Source organism: Malaclemys terrapin, chromosome 16 (assembly GCF_027887155.1).
Source record: "Malaclemys terrapin pileata isolate rMalTer1 chromosome 16, rMalTer1.hap1, whole genome shotgun sequence".
NCBI lineage: Eukaryota > Metazoa > Chordata > Testudines > Emydidae > Malaclemys > Malaclemys terrapin.
The window spans coordinates 33,460,366-33,477,120 of NC_071520.1; the positions used below are offsets into that span (position 1 = coordinate 33,460,366).

The 16,755-nt window shown below is 44.3% G+C and overlaps 1 protein-coding gene across 1 annotated transcript in view; it reads left to right on the forward strand.

The window, feature by feature from the left end:
- ZNRF3 (zinc and ring finger 3) overlaps nt 1-16,755 on the forward strand; it is a 203,524-nt gene that overhangs the window by 181,033 nt on the left and 5,736 nt on the right. The window contains exons 3-6 of the mRNA XM_054005955.1: nt 5,507-5,581; nt 10,251-10,382; nt 11,770-11,880; nt 15,964-16,131. Of these exons, the coding sequence (XP_053861930.1) occupies nt 5,507-5,581; nt 10,251-10,382; nt 11,770-11,880; nt 15,964-16,131 (486 nt within the window). The remainder of the gene's footprint in view (nt 1-5,506; nt 5,582-10,250; nt 10,383-11,769; nt 11,881-15,963; nt 16,132-16,755) is intronic.

Consider the following 16,755-nt stretch of genomic DNA (forward strand, 5'->3'; position numbering starts at 1 on the left):
TGGGGGGGGAGGGACCAGAAGGGGAGAGGCTGCGGTGGGGTGGGGGGGGGGAGGGAGAGAGAGAGACTGCATTCTGTGGTGTGTTTGTGGCTTCTGCTCTTTGATCTCTTGCCAGGGAAACCTGGAAGGTCAGGCCAAGCTGCAACTAAATTATGGAGAGTGGAGCTGAGCGGAATGCTGGAATGGGATCCATAGCGTATGCATGTGTATTGTATGTGTAAAGCACTCAGTCCCCATCCAAGTCCGCTATAACACCCGCTTATATCTCCACATCTGAAGCTTTCATATTTCATTGTCGAACTGAATTACACTTCCTTTATATTTACTCTGAGGAGAGCTCCCCTTTCTAATCTGCTTATTGTGGTTATATTAAGTTGGTAACTTGGTCAGAGACTTGATTTTAGCATCTGTGAAGGTGTAATGAGTCAGACTCTGTAATAGCTTAGTTTACACATTTGGTCTGTTTTCACCCTTATGATCAGAATCTAAACCCAGGCAAAGAAAACAATGTCCAGTCTTTGAAGTGACTGCTGTGCTGCCCCTCACCTTTTCAGCCTTTTGTGTGTGTGTATGTATGTGTGTGTGTTGGGGGGCGGGGGGAGTTAGAGAGAGAGAGAGAGAGAGAGGTAATTTCCTTTGGAATGAAAAGTTTCAGTTTGAAAACAGGGCACTTTTTGAGACAGGGCTTCCAATCCTGAGTCCGTAGACTGATGGAGGGTTACTTGTGTCATACTTTTGACTCATGCTTCAGGGAACAGTAGCTGACCAGCATGCTTGTTAGCCTTGTGCTTGGGTGGCCAGTTTTATGGAAATAGGAATAACAAGGGAGGAGAAAGGGAAAAAGTGACAAGTGAGAATTAAAAGTGAAGTTTACTTTTCTGCCTTTACTTGGGGCCTAGCAAAATCCTGCCTTGCCTGGTTGTAATTGGCTAAAGTGAAACTAGCCAAGCAAGTTTGCTGCAGAAACAGGTAATGGCATTTCTTTAACCCCAGTTTCCATGATTGGCTTGTCTACAACCAGATCCCTCTGGTATAATATCCTACATTTTGTATTTTACTGGGACCAGTGGGCCTGCTCTCTTCTGCTGTAGTTGCAACATAATGTTGTATGTTATCTATCAAGTCTGTGAAATGCTTAGGGCATGTAAAATGCGGTAATATCTCCTGAATCAGGGCTGTGGTCCTATGCTACTTATGCCCCTGATACCACTATTAAGGTTAGGAATTAAAGCTGGTATTGTAATATGTTTCTGGGACCCGCTTTCTTTACTGAGCTGAGTGCATTAAAGTTTATGCAGAGAAGTTGGAACTGGGGTGGGGGGCACTCAAGACAGGATGTCAGCTGTTCTAATCTTGTTCTTGGCAAAGTGGTAGGACTTACGGTACCATTGCTCAGCAGCTCTGTCAGTAGGTGCTGCTTTGTGGACTAATACAGCAGCATTTCTCAGCTTCCTTTGCAATATGACAGTTACTCTTCATGTAGCTGTAACATCCCTTGATTCCCCCAAGCCTCGTGCCAGCCAGCCTAGAAAATACCAGTTGGGTGCTGGGCTGAACCTCTCATTTGTCTATGGAAGAGGAGCTTGCAATTGCAGTGGTGCTCTAATGCTGCAACACGCAGTGGATATTGTAACATGCTATCTGGAAATATGCCACAAGGTTGTGTGGTACCCCACAGGTACCCCGATGATAGTAGCTAGAGGCATTGTAGTTCTTTGTCATCTTCAGCTTACAGAAAATATAGGTGTAAGAGTTTGACATTCAAGAGCTGCTGGGCCTTTTTGTTCTTTAGCATGTATTGGGGGAGAACAAGTCAAGATGAGGCAACCCAAAATTATACCTAATGAGTCTCAGGATCAAATAATTATAAATTTCTCAAGTCTGCGGAATACTCCTTTTAACTAAATTGTTATAGAGAAAAACCTATGAATAAGAGCTTGTCTACACAGGGACCTCAGGAAATGTAATTCAAATTAGCTAAAGCAGTGAATTTAAAGTGGATTAATGAAACTGCATTGAACCTCTGTGTGGATGCTCTCTTTCAGAGTCAAAGTGGTCTCTAACTTCTATGATTCTGTGCTACAAGGTAGTAATGAGTGTCCAAACTTTGTTTTTGGTAATTTTGGGGTTATCTACTGTAAACCTGCTTGTTCACCATTCTATGCAAAATGAACCAAACCCAGACAGGCTTCAAAAGTATAATCATCTCCAGAGATCAAAAGCTCTTCACATCTGACCCCACTGCCCACTGAGAAAGAACTGCTCTCTAACAGGCTCTAAAGTCTACATGCCTGAAACACTTGAGCAAGTGCTGGGCATCTGTGAGAGAACCCTTCTGGGCAACACTTCACTGGCACATCTCCATGGCAGAGAAGAAGAGCTTTACTAGATCAGATTCCTTTTAGCTCTTCATTCCCAACAGCTATTAGCGATTAGCCAGGTGTTCTGACTTCAAAGGAGATAAATATTTTCTGGGTTAAGGCAGAGACCCTTTCTGGGAGCTGCTTTCCCTCAGGTGCTGTCTGATGTGCTTTATTAGGTTTTAAATGAAAACACAATAAAGAGAGAATGGAGCAGAGAAAATGACCAGTTAGTCCTTCACACTTGCAGCCAATTTTTCTCTTGTAGTAAAACCTCAGTATTACTCCATAACAGGCATGTTTGTACCATCTATTTATTTCCTATTGGATTTAAACCACATGCTCCATTGTTCTCTCTACAAAGGGTCAGGGCCCTGTGATTTCTCTCTGTTACAGTGATTGTTGTTTTCTGGAGGAAGCTGGGGGAAATCTAGTCCTTCATGGATGCATCCCCTAATGCCCCTACTCTACTTGCGCTACATTGATGACATCTTCATCATCTGGACCCAGGGAAAAGAAGCCCTTGAGGAATTCCACCATGATTTCAACAATTTCCATCCCACCATCAACCTCAGCCTGGACCAGTCCACACAAGAAATCAATTTCCTGAACACTACAGTGCCAATAAGCGATGGTCACATAAACACCACCCTATACCGGAAACCTACTGAGCCCTATACTTACCTACATGCCTCCAGCTTCCATCCAGGACACACCACACGATCCATTGTCTACAGCCAAGCTCTAAGATATAACCACATTTGCTCCAATCCCTCGGATAGAGACAAGCACCTACAAGATCTCTAGCAAACGTTCTTAAAACTACAATACCACCTGCTGAAGTGAAGAAACAGATTGACAGAGCCAGAAGAATACCCGGAAGTCACCTACTCCATGACAGTTCCAACAAAGAAAGTAACAGAACGCCACTAGCCATCATCTTCAGCCCCCAACTAAAATCTCTCCCTCGCATCATCAAAGATCTACAACCTATCCTGAAGGATGATCCCTCATTCTCACAGATCTTGGGAGACAGGCCAGTCCTTGCTTACAGACAGCCCCCCAACCTGAAGCAAATATTCACCAGCAACCACACAACAAAAACACTAACCCGGGAACCTATCCTTGCAACAAAGCCCGTTGCCAACTCTGTCCATATAGCTATTAAGGGTCACCATCATAGGACCTAATCACATCAGCCATGCCATCAGGGGCTCGTTCACCTGCACATCTATCAATGTGATATACGCCATCATGTGCCAGCAGTGCCCCTCTGCCATGTACATTGGCCAAACTGGACAGTCGCTACGCAAAAGAATAAACGGACACAAATCAGATGTCAAGAATTATAACATTCAAAAACCAGTCGGAGAACACTTCAACCTCCCTGGTCACTCAATTACAGACCTAAAAGTTGCAATTCTCCAGCAAAAAAAACTTCAAAAACAGACTCCAATGAGAAACTGTAGAACTAGAATTAATTTGCAAACTGTCCACAATTAAATTAGGCTTGAATAAAGACTGGGAGTGGATGGGACATTACACAAAGTAAAAACTATTTCCCCATGATGATTTTTCCCCTACTGTTACTCACACCTTCTTGTCAACTATATGAAATGGGCCATCCTGATTATCACTACGAAAGGTTTTTTTTTCTCCTGCTGATAATAGCCCACCTTAATTGATTAGTCTCGTTAGAGTTGGTATGGCAACACCCATTTTTTCATGTTCTCTGTGTGTATATATATATCTTCCTATTGTATTTTCCACTGCATGCATCCGATGAAGTGGGTTTTAGCCCACGAAAGCTTATGCCCAAATACATTTGTTAGTCTCTAAGGTGCCACAAGTACTCCTCGTTCTTTTTTAATTGGAGGTGTAGCGCTAGTTGTGATGATTCCGTGACAATTGTTTGCTGTAGGAAGTTACAGGACAGCATTTTGGTAGAGGTTGCAGAGACACTTACAGAAGCTGCAGTGAAAGGTGCCTGCTGCTCCCATTTCACTATCCCAGAGGATTTTAATACATACCAGTGTCCCCGGCTGGCTCTTGGTCACTCCAGTTCTGAATTATGGTCCCTTAGTATAAAATCCTTCACAAATCAAATAGAATTGATCTTCTCTGAGTGGAGATGCTGCATGCAGTAAGAATGACCTCTAGTGGACAGACATAGCAATGTCTTTTCAAAACATCTGAGGAACACAGTCTGAGTCTCACTGGACAGAATTTGTCATGACTGCAGCGAAATAATGGATTTAGGAGACTTTAAAGATGGCATGTGTAATGGCCTTGAGTCTCCTTATGCATCTGCCAAAGGTGAACCCTTTTTCCTCTTCCTTGCCGCAGAAAAGGTTTTCTAATGAAGCCCCACAGCACTCCCTCCTTCCTATGTGGTTTGTGGAGGGGGCTTTTCTCTCCAGGTTACTTAATTCTTTCAGTTCTAAGAAATGTTTTAAAAAGTGGTAAAAGTTTAACTGTCATCTGAGACTGAGTGGGGCTGGGAAGGGCACCATGGATGCCCTGGAGCGGTTGGCTCCTCTCTGCACTAGAGATTCAGTTATCCCTGCATTTGCAGTTGCCTTCTGTATTGATTATATGGAAATAAAAACCATTTTAATCCTGTTTACTTCCTCCCTGGCATGTGAAAGTGGGAAAGAGCAGGCTGCTGCTGGCAGAGGCAGTGCCAGCCCCTTCGGGGCCCAAAGCAGGAACACACGGATGTGTGCGCACTCACAAATAGAGGGTCCCCTGAGCTGCTCAGGGCCCTAAGCATGCTTAGGCCTGGTCCACACTAACCCCCCACTTCGGACTAAGGTATGCAAATTCAGCTACGTTAATAACGTAGCTGAATTCGAAGTACCATAGTCCGAACTTACCGCGGGTCCAGACGCGGCAGGGAGGCTCCCCCGTTGATGCCGCGTACTCCTCTCGCCGAGCTGGAGTACCAGCGTCGACGGCGAGCACTTCCGGGATCGATCCCAGAACATCGATTGCCTGCTGCCGGACCCGGAGGTAAGTGTAGACGTACCCTTAGTCTGCTTATGCCTAGCAGCGGCACTGGTTGCTGGGGTGGGAAGAGGTAGGGGCAGGGGGGACATTTCTCTTTTGGGAGGTGTTAAAGGGGCATTATCTTTTTCTCATTGCAGGCAAAGCGGGCAGTGCAGCGAGGAGCCACAGCTGTCATCTTTGATGTGTCTGAAAACCCAGATGCCATTGACCAGGTACAAAGCAGGGAGCCCAGGCTTATCCCAGTCTCTGTGAGCTATTCCCTCACTGTGAGGGCTGCTATACACCAAACTCTGTGAATCGTGAGCTGTGTTCTTTGCTCTCATAATAGAGCTGTCCTAGAATAGACACACCTCCTCTTCTCTCTGGGGATGTGGTGTTTGGGTTTTTCCCTCCCCCTCTTCAAACAAGTACCCTGACAGAGGGTGATGGGGAATGGTAAAGCCAGAGAAGTCTGTCTGGTTTCCTACTTTTTAATTTGCTGCATTTCTATTTATTCTTTTTCCGATGGCGGCGGTAAGGTCCCAGGAAAAGGGGGATGTGAACACTCCCCTTTGCCCAGCACACACACGCACTGAGTTCCACCTCAGCCTTTTCACTCCTGTTGTAATCCAGCACTGTGTTGTCCAGGATGCTCCCTTTACCTCCCTCATCTCAAAGGGAGAGTATTTGGTGTACAGAGTGGAGGGGATGCTTCAGTGTAGTGCCCACTAGCAGCAGCCACTGCAGTTCAGGTTGCAAAATGTTTTCTGTTTTTACACCCCTATTTTTTCACTTTTTGGACTGACATTTTCCAGGCTTTGCCTCTTGCTAGTGGAGTCAGTTTTGTGTGTGTCACTTTTATTCACTTTGGGAGAGTGGGGTTGTGTTTTTGTGGGAAGTTTGAGCAAAATCCCTTCAGCCAGTTCTGAGTTATGGGAGCAGGAAAATACTTTCACAAGTGTGGAAAAGAATTCTAACTATGCTTTTTTGAACAGGGCTACGACAAAAATAGCTCAAGTATGAAAGTTTAAATTGGGCCTGTGTGTAGTCCTCATGGGTGAAAGCCTGCATGATTAGGTTTGAAAGAACTGGCTTCAATTCTGGAAGAAACGTGTTTGAAAATTGAGTACAGAGCATGTATATTAGAGACTATCTACAAGTGGAGGTGTAAAATCTTAAAACAGATCACTTACATGTAACTTAGGCTCTGATTCTGCAACATTTACTTGCGTGAGTAATTCTTGATTTTTCACACATGGAAGGAATCCTCTAGTGTGGAAACTTACTGGCTACAGGAGCAAGTGAAACTCTCAGAATGTTGATGCCTAAACCGCTCTCCCTAAATAAACCTTTCGACTGCCTCCTCATAGGCCCAGTCTGCTGCTTCTGTGCCACAGCACACAGCTTCTCACTAGCTCCACTCTGATCTTGAGGATTTAGCCCCCCACCCTTGGGTTCTGTTGACAGCCCTCCTTTCTCTACCCTCCTGATCTTCTCGTTTTTCCCTATCATTAGTCTGTTCCTGGGCCAGCAGGTGCAGTGGTGTGACCTGGATGCAGACATGGTAGCACAAAAATAGTGAGCAATGGCCCTGTGGGAGGTCACTGTTGACCAGGAAGAGTCCTGCAGGGGTGGATGATGGACTGAAGTCAGTGCTTCACTGCAGGCAAAGTTCCAGGAGAAAATGGCACAGTATCGAGTACGGACATGGACAGAACTAGGGCCTGTGGGACGTGTGCTCAGAATCTGCTCAAAGGGAATCTGCCCTATTCTTGCAAGATGGCTGGGCCATCAAATCCACTGTCCCAAATGCCCATCACCAAATTCAGCACTACTACCCTTGACAACTGTGACCCCCCCCAGTGCCTTGGAATCGTTCCTTTCAGGGATATTATTCCACCTGAAGGCACTGGTTTTCTTAATGTGGTGCTTCATGTGTGGTCACGTTACAGCCCCTGGTCAGTGCTTTAAAGATATTATAAGGTGAGTCTGCACCTGCCACTTCTTTGTTGAGCCACCCACTTTCTCATCAAGCCACTCTGGTGATCCCTGGGAATAGCTCCTGAGCATGGATCTAAGTGCCCCCCCTCCCCCAAATTCTTCCCTGTCCTCCTTGAGCTACTCTCCTAGGAAAAAGGTGACTTCCAATACATCCTGATAAATTCTCTAGGAAAACTTCTGAGAGCCTCCAGATAAGTAGTCGTCTTTGTAGAAAAACGAATCCCCTTCTTCCTCTGACTTCTCTCCTGCAGACTTGGGCTCATACTCTGGAGCGCTTGGCATAAGGGATATTAATTATCTTGTCCTGAAAGTAGATAAGGTGTTGGCATTAAGAGAGAACTCAGTGCCCTGACTTCCCTGCTAGTATTCCTCTCTTAAGAAAGGGGAAAGCAAGGACGAGGTAGTGAGTGCAAAATGCCTGGTAGAAACATGCCAGCATATATGCTACACACTCTCTCTCTCTCTCTCTTTTAATCAATGAAAAGTGGGATAAATTTGGCTCTGCCCATACAGTAGTCTCAGATACTTAGTGAAAGAATGTATTTACAGCGGTTACTTAAAAGGAACTTTGACACCCTGTGCATCCTGTGCCTTCACATCTAAAGCCTCCTTGTCCTGACTAAAAGCCATGACCCAGGTTTGCAGCAGTAATCTAAGGAAGAGAACTCCCTCTTCCATCCCCCCATCCTGAGAGAAAAGAAAAAGGAGAGCTTGCCGCAAAGGTCTCTCTTTTACTATCCTAAGGCTTCCTTTGATCATATCCTGCAAGGCTAGATTTAATGGATAAGCTCTCAATGTCAGAGCCTGCAAACTTTAAACAAAGAATCCTGCTGTGCAGACAAACACCTGCTAAGTTGATCAGCCATTTTATTCTGTCACAGTCTGCACATTATGTATAGAAGAGAATGGCCACATTTTTTTTCTGTCCCGCTATTTGTTACAAGCTTACCTCCTGCTCCTAGCAGTCACTTAAAGGGAACTACGATTTGGCCTGTGCAACTCTGCATGTAGCCATTTCTGTGTCACCTCTTGACACAGGTTAAGACCCTGAACTAAAATCCTGTAAGTGGGGATTTTGGGATGGTTATCACTCTGAGTTTGCCTATCCTTTCATGAGCATTACCCTTCATGTATATGAGACTCCTTTTGTTCTAGACCATGGGTTTTTTTTCTCCTTGGTATTACTATAGCTAGGAAACCGATGTGATTGCTGTCATGGGAGGTGGTGATCACCTCCAGAGCTCCCGTGTCCCAGGCATTGTTGGACAGAAGCAGTCTGAAGTTCTTGAAGACATTAGCAAGCTTTTTATGCCTGACGACCAAGTTATTTTTGTACCAATGAGCAAAAGTCACAGGTTCTGAGACCAAATTGCTTATCATCCTTCAAGGCTAAGCAAGTGTTCTCCTTGACCTGTGATTTGTCACATGAGTGCTTCTTCCTGGCACTAGGCTGCGTGACCGTGGATAGGCTGGGAACACCTGACCTATCTGGACTGTGAACCCTTGTTACAACAGAAGAAAATTTTGGGACCCACTCCCATCCAGTCATAAAAAAATGGAGGATGGCTATAACCTTTTGACCAGTTTGAGGCTCTCGGAGGGTTGTGACCCTCAGGCTGAGAATCAGTGTTATAGATTTTGTTCCCTCATCTTTAAAGTTCAAGAGAATACTTGAATTCCTAGGGGACAATTTCCAGGGTGAGTCAGGCCCAGAAAATTTCCTTTGAGGGGAAAATAAGTGTGTAAGGGTGTAGCAGTTACAAGGACAGCTGCATCTCTGTCCCCTTCTGGTCATGCCTTGTGGCTTTACCTATCCCATGGTGGTTCTGTGTCAGATTAGACCATTTGAATTTACTGCATATATGTCTTGTAACAGAGGAATCCTCTAGTCTAGACTTTTTCCCACTCTGGTACATAATATATGCTTAGAGGTTGCTAAGGTTTAATACTTTGAAAGGATCTCAAGTAGGTCTGTGCAAGGGTCCCAGAACACTTATAGGGGAAGCAGTTTGTGTGCCAAAATTCTGAGTTTCAGCTATGCTTGTGGCTGTGGTTGACACTTCAAGTTAGTCTCTAGATTAGAGAGGATTCCTCCATTACATGAAGACATTTATGGTAAATTCAAATTGTCAAATTGACTACACACGTGAATAATTCTTTGCAGATTAAGACCCAGGTGTGTACCTGTTGGTTCAAATAAGCATTAGAAGCCAAATAACACTATCAGTGAGTTTACAAGCTCTGCTGTTGAAGACAGAAGAACTTATTAGCTCATAAGTCAAAGGGCTCATAAGCTAGGAACTTGAATTTTGCTGATTTAAATATGTGCTGCATAAATGTTCTACAGCAGTGGTGGGCAAACTTTTTGGCCCGAGGGCCACATCTGGGTGGGGAAAACATCTGGGTTCGGGAGGGGATGTGGTGTGCAGGAAGGTGCTCAGGGCAAGGGGTTGGGGTGCAGGAGGGGGCTCAGGGCAGGGGGTTGGGGTTCAGGGAGGGGGCTCAGAGTGCGGGAGGGGGCTCAGGGCAGGGGGTTGGGGTGCAGGCTCCAGCCCAGCGCCGCTTAACTGGAGCGGCTCTGGGGTGGCAGCAGCGCCCCGTGCTAAGGCAGGTTCCCTGCCTACCTTGGCCCTGCACCGCTCCCGGAAACAGCCCGCACCGTGTCACATGAGTTAACTGTGATTAAAAGACAGACCTAATTTTAACTCAAGTTTTTAACTTAATTTTATGTTTGTAAAGTGTTTTGAAATTCTCGGATGAAAGGATGCACTACAAAAGGACAAGTGGTGGTGTATCTAGTGCTATCTTCATTCACCCATGGTCTCCTCTCCTTCTCTTGAAAAGAGAGTTGCTGATCTGAAATAAATCTATTTAATGGAATTTTACTGTGTTCTTGTCTAGCTGAACCAGGGCTCAGAAGACCCTTTGAAGAGGCCAGTGGTGTATGTGAAGGGGGCTGATGCTGTCAAACTGATGAACATAGTTAACAAGCAGAAAGTGGCACGAGCAAGGATTCAGCACCGGCCCCCACGGGTGAGACTTAATGTTCAGTGGGGATTGTGTTGCTGTTGCTTCATGCAGCACCTGATAATAGCATTGATTGATAACATGTAGTGTGATGCTTTCCATGAGTGCTGACTGGAGAACAGTTAGTTACTCACTCAGAAAGTATCATTGACTTCCATGGATTTCCTAAGTGAGTAACATCTCACCAGTGTTAAGGAGGAGGTTCACAGTCTGGGCCCTATATTTATTACACAGGGATTTTTTTTTTTGTATTATAATGGTCCATTAATAAAGAAAACAAAACATTTAAATTTAAAAAAAAAGGGGGGGGGGCGGGCGGCTAATTGTATTCTACCCCCAGGAAAGCAGGCTGTCTGATGTTAGTGAACATTTCTTGACTGCATTTTTAACACATGGATTAACAAAGAAATTTGAGACTTTATTCTCTTTCCAATCTAGAATGGATGTTCCCAAGACATCTTGAACACTTCCTACATGTAGTTTATATGAGAAAAGCGAACATAAAAATCAGTGCCAAATATCAGAGGCGTGTTAGTCTGTATCCACAAAAACAACTAGGAGTCCAGTGGCACCTTAAAGACTAACAGATTTATTTGGGCATAAGCTTTTGTGGGTAAAAAACAAAATGCATCTGACAGCCTGATGCATCTGAAGAAGTGGGTTTTTATCCATGAAAGTTTATGCCCAAATAAATCTTAGTCTTTAAGGTGCCACCGGACTCCTCGTTTTTATAAAAATCTGTGTAGACCAGATTTCTAGTTCATTGTTACTGTATTCCTAAAGCACCAGCTGTATTAGAAAGCATGACTCATTTGAGCAATCAGTACTTTGCTGAGGACTCAGACATGTTGATTTTACTTGCTTCAAAAATAGAATTATACCAAAAACCCACTGGAGCTGTTGGTAACTGTGATTCACTCTGGTGAAACCTGTTGCTTGTAGAACCAGCATTGAGTTCGGAGCTGCTGTAAACCTTATACTGTAAGGCTGGCCATAACTGTGTCCCATCACACACTTACTTTCCTGTGATAAATGTGACTTCCTCCCATTTTTTTTATTTCAGATTGTTTGCCATATCCCTGCGTGTAAAGGACACCCCTGACTATTCGCTATTAAGTACATGGAATTTTATAAAATAATATTAATTGACCTCGCTCAGTGATATTGACTTCAGATTCTGGCTCATGCATCAGGGCTCACGAGCAACTGGTCAAGAGAGAGGCTAACATATGCAGTGGCTTTTTCCACCAATGTGGTTCATGCCCACAGGGCATTCATAGAATCATAATTATCAAGAAATTAGAGAAGGGGGAAATGGATTGGAAAGGAATAGCAATGGATTTGAATGTGATCTGCCTGGGGAGATAAGTTAAATTTCTTCTGTCTTCTTCAGCAACCCACAGAGTACTTTGACATGGGGATTTTCCTTGCCTTTTTTGTGGTGGTCTCTCTCGTTTGCCTCATTCTTCTCGTCAAGATCAAACTGAAGCAGCGACGTAGTCAGGTAAGAGCTGCCTGAGCTCGGGATCAATAATGATACTTTCGTTGCACTCTGACTGCTGCTTCTACCTTCTTCTAGAGAGTTGGGTCAGTGCTGTTGAAGAGAGAGAAGGGTTCACTGTCTGGAAAAACAATCTTTGTGAAAAAGGTATTATCCAAAGATGCACGGCACTTTGAAAAGGTGTGGAACTTTATTAAGAGACCTGCTATACTCTGCTGTGCTCGATCAGTTGATCCTTGGGTTGGGAGTGCTACAGAAACTGTAGTTATTCCCAAGTGGAGAAGGGAGAGAAGCTGATTGGAGTGGTGTTGATGGATTCTAACAAGGGATAGTGGCTTCAAAGCAGGTTCCAAGCTTGTTGGGTGTATAGTATGTAATTCCAAATGGAAATCTTGAGAATCCAAAGGAGAGGCAACTTCCTTTTAATGAAAATTTCCCTTGATTCCTAGAGGGAAAAGATTTCAAGAAAAGAAGCCTGGTTAGGAATCATCCCGGGAACAGAGAGATTCAGAGGATTAAAGCTATCTGATGGGAAGGCTGAGTAGGAGAACAGTGTAACAATCAGATGCTAAAGTTCCCTGCAGTTTGCATTTGTCATCTGTCCTGTAATTCCCCTGCATGCATATAGGGTCTTTCATCTGGAAGGAGGCCAAACAATTGTGTACTCATAGAACTCCTTTAACCCTCACCTCTGTGATGGGACTCGCCAGGCATTCTGGACCTACAACACTGCAAAGCAGGGATACTAGAAAGGAAAATGATAAATCCTGTATTCAAAATAAACCTACAATTTGAATTGTAGGGAAGCAGCATGTAATTATCTGAGTTGGCGTTGTCCAGCATTCCAAACCTCATAAAGAGTGCCAAAGGATATTTAATCACCACATTCATTTTACATCTTATGCTCGAGGCACAGTCTTTCAGATCACAGGGCCTAGAGCAGTGGCTCGCCTCTCAACCTTTCCAGATTACAGTTCCCTTTTCAGGAGTCTGACTTGTCTTGCATACCCCCAAGTTTCACCTCACTTAAGAACTACTTGCTTACAAAGTCAGAGATAAACATACAAAAGTGTCACAGCATACTATTATTGAAAAATTGCTTACTTGCTGATTTTTACCATATAATTATAACATAAATTGATGGGAGTATAAATATTGTACTTACATTTCACTGCTTGGTATATAGAGTGGTATAAATAAGTCCTTGTATGAAATTTTAGTTTGTACTGACTTCGTTAGTGCTTTTCATGTAGCCTGTGTAAAACTAGGCAAATATCTAGATGAGTTGATGTACCCCCAGGGGTATGCGTACCCCTGGTTGAGAACTGTTGACCTATAGCACCCTGATGACCATTAAAGTCAGTACTGACCCACGTTGGAAAGTTCTCTCTGCTGAGTCATCTTGTTAGCACTATGTTGGGGCGTTGGGGTCTGCATCAATGTTTCCTCTAATTTTTTACATCCATGTGTGGAATGAACTTTATGTGCACCAATAGGAAGATGATGTGTGGTGGGGGTGGGGCCAGGGGCTGGGGCAGAAGATTGGAGTGTGGAGGGGGAAGGGAAGGGCTCCGGCTGGGGGTCAGGCTCTGGAGTGGGGCTGGGGATGAGGGGTTTTGGTTGCTGGAGGGGGCTCAGGGCTGGGGCACAGAGTTGGGGGGGGGGAGGGCTCCAGCGGGGGTGCAGGCTCTGGGGTGGGGCCGTGGATGAGCAATTTGGGATGCAGGCTGCCCCAGGGCTGCAACATGGAGAGAGGGTTTCCCCCAGCCCTCTCTCACCACAGCCGCTCTGGGGCTGGGGGAGAGGTTCCACTCCCACCCACCTGCGTGACCCTTGATAGCCTGCTGCGCAGCTTAGTGGGAACTTAGGTCTGTGCTGACCTATAAAAGAGTATATCCCATATTGGGTCACAGATTCAGAGATTTAAAAGCCATAAGGAACCATATGATCATCTAGTACAACTTCCTGCACAACACAGGCCATAGAATTTTACCCATTAATTCCTGTATCATGGCCATATCATCTGGATGAGCTAAAGCAGGTCTTTTAGAAAGACATTCAGTCTTGATTTAAATATTTCACATGATGGAGAATCCACCACATCCCTTAACATGTTTTAATGGTAATTACCCTCACAGTTAAATTCAGACTGGAAATAAGGTACACATTTGTTTTCTAGCTTCAGCTTCCAGCCATTGGATCCTGTTATGCCTTTGTATGTGAGATTGAAAAGCCCTGTACTATCTAAAATTTTCTCCCCACATAAGTGCTTATAAACCGCAATCATGTCAGCTTTTATCTTCTCTTGGGTCAACCAAACAGACTGATCTTCTTACCTTCTCACTATCTAAGGCAGATTTTCCAGACCGCAGATCATTCTTGAAACTCTTTTCTGACTGCTTTCCAGTTTTTCAACATCCTTTTTGAAAGGTGGATCCGGAACCAGACACCATTTTCAGTAATGGTTTCACTAATTCCATATACTCAGGTGGTACCACCTTCCTGCTCCTAGGCATCATTCCTTTGCTTTTATACATGCAAAGATCATCTTAGCTCTCTTAGCCACTGCATCACACAGGGACACAGTTCAATTGGTTGTCCATTTGACCCCTAAGTTCTTCTCAGAGTCCATGCTTTCCAGAAAACATTCTTCCATCCTGTGTGTATAACCTACATTATTTCTTTCTAGATATATGAACTTCTACATATACTTCAAATAAGGCTACGTTTTAGTCACAGGTATTTTTAGTAAAAGTCATAGACAGGTCATGGGCAGTAAGCAAAAATTCACTGCCCATGACCTGTTCATGACTTGTACTATATACCCCTAACTAAAACTTGGGCTGGGGGGCCACGGGTGCTGGAGGGTGGGGCGTGCGGCCTGGAACCCCCGCTGGTGCTGGGGTGGGAGGGTTGGCAGGGCTGGCAGGCTCCCTACCCGGCTCCACATGGCTCCTCAGAAGTGGCATGTCCCTGCAGCTCCTAAGGGGGCTCTGCGCGCTACCCCTGCCATGAGCGATGGCTCCGCAGCTCCCATTACCCAGTCCTGTGCCCCCTCCCACACCCAAACTACTGCTGCTGCAGGGGGTGGGTGTGTGGTAGCCTGAGACTGCCCCAGCCCCGGAGCCAGCCGCACTGGCCGCTGCAGAGGTCACAGCCTAGCTTACCAAGGAATTGAGACCACTAGGTCTAAATGACCTGTGTCTGTCTGTCTTTTAATAGATGCTGTATAACATCTTACGTAGTTACTGTAGAAATAGAAAGTATTTTGTCATTGGTCTTTTTCTCCAAATAGAGAACAAAAGTTCGTCTTGAATACTTGCCTTTTCTGATTGATTGTTGACAATTTTACCATTTCTACTAACAGACTTATTACTGGGTTGTTGTTTTTTCTGTTTCATTATTCCTTTTTTATTGTCCTTAACCCTACTATCCAAAGACTTTTCCTTGGCACTTTTGACTTCCTTTATCAATTTCTATTTTATAGTTATTGCTATCAATTTCCTCATTTGCTAAATATATTTTTTATTTTGTAGCGGTGCTTTCATTCCTCTTTTTAGTCAGAATGGCTTTTTAATTTAAGAAGTCTTCTTTTGTGATTGTAGAGCTGTAGGTGTTTTGGGGATCTAGCAAAATAAAATATTCTTAAACTATTCCCAATTATCACTCACATTTTTCTGTTTAAATTTTTCCTCTCAATCAGTTTTGCTCATTTTTTTTTTTTTTTTCAGATTTGGAAAACTACTTCTCTCCAAGTGCCGCGTGTGTGCGTGCTCACACACTCATAGCTTTTGTTTAGTTGGTTTTTTGTTTCTGTTTTTTAACTGGTTAGGACTGTGTTCTGTTTGCACAGAGAATGTTTAGTTCAGTGATAAGTTGATCACACACACTCCTCCCTGTAGCGCATGTCATTTCCAGAGGGTCTCCCGCATAGAGAGAAGCCTAATCAGGATCTGCTTAGCTTATGAGACTTGACACCCATCTCAGTCTGAGGAGATATGGTTACAGATGTTAATTGTTAGGAACAGCATTATTTTTCTGCAATTCCAATTGCCTCAAGCAGCAACATTGTGTTTTATATTGTAGAATTCCATGAACAGGCTTGCAGTGCAGGCACTGGAAAAGATGGAAACCAAGAAGTTCAAGTCCAAAAATAAGGGTCATCGTGAAGGAAGCTGTGGAGCTCTGGACACACTAAGCAGCAGTTCAACCTCTGACTGTGCCATCTGCCTGGAGAAATACATTGATGGGGAGGTAAAAGAAAGCAGTTTCTCTAACCTGGTTGGCTGATGCTGCTGGGCCAGTTTTGGCACAGTTGTCACCTGATGAGTATTTGGTGGCACATGAACTAAGAGTGGGGATCAGTGGGTAGGAGGTGTGGCAGTGTTGGTTGAATGCAGCTGAAAATGTAGGGAGGTCTCCCTCTCCAAAACTGGATCTGATAGACCAGGGGTAGTTTAATGGATGCACCATGGGCCAAATGTGGACTGCTAGATGCTTTTGAGTGGACCCCGAAATCTCTTTATTTACTTATCATTATTGTTATTTTTTATTATGATTTTCTCTGGAGTCTGGACCTTGGTCACCCTGATTTCAAGAACTATGTCAGCAATTACATTTTGTATGAATGGGTCATCTCATAGCTCCGTAGACTCATTCAGGAAGAACAACAATGACCGCACTGACCACAGAGCTATTTGTCTAGTTGTGTTGATTGAGCTGCATGTTTTTGTACATGGCACTGTGCTCCCAGCTGTGCAATGCAGTTCTTATCAAAGTCATGGACATCCACCCTGACAGCATGGCACCATGTAATGCTCAAAGATCGAGTCACAAATATTTCTTGGGTGCAGATTTTGTTTGAGTATCTTTAGAAGT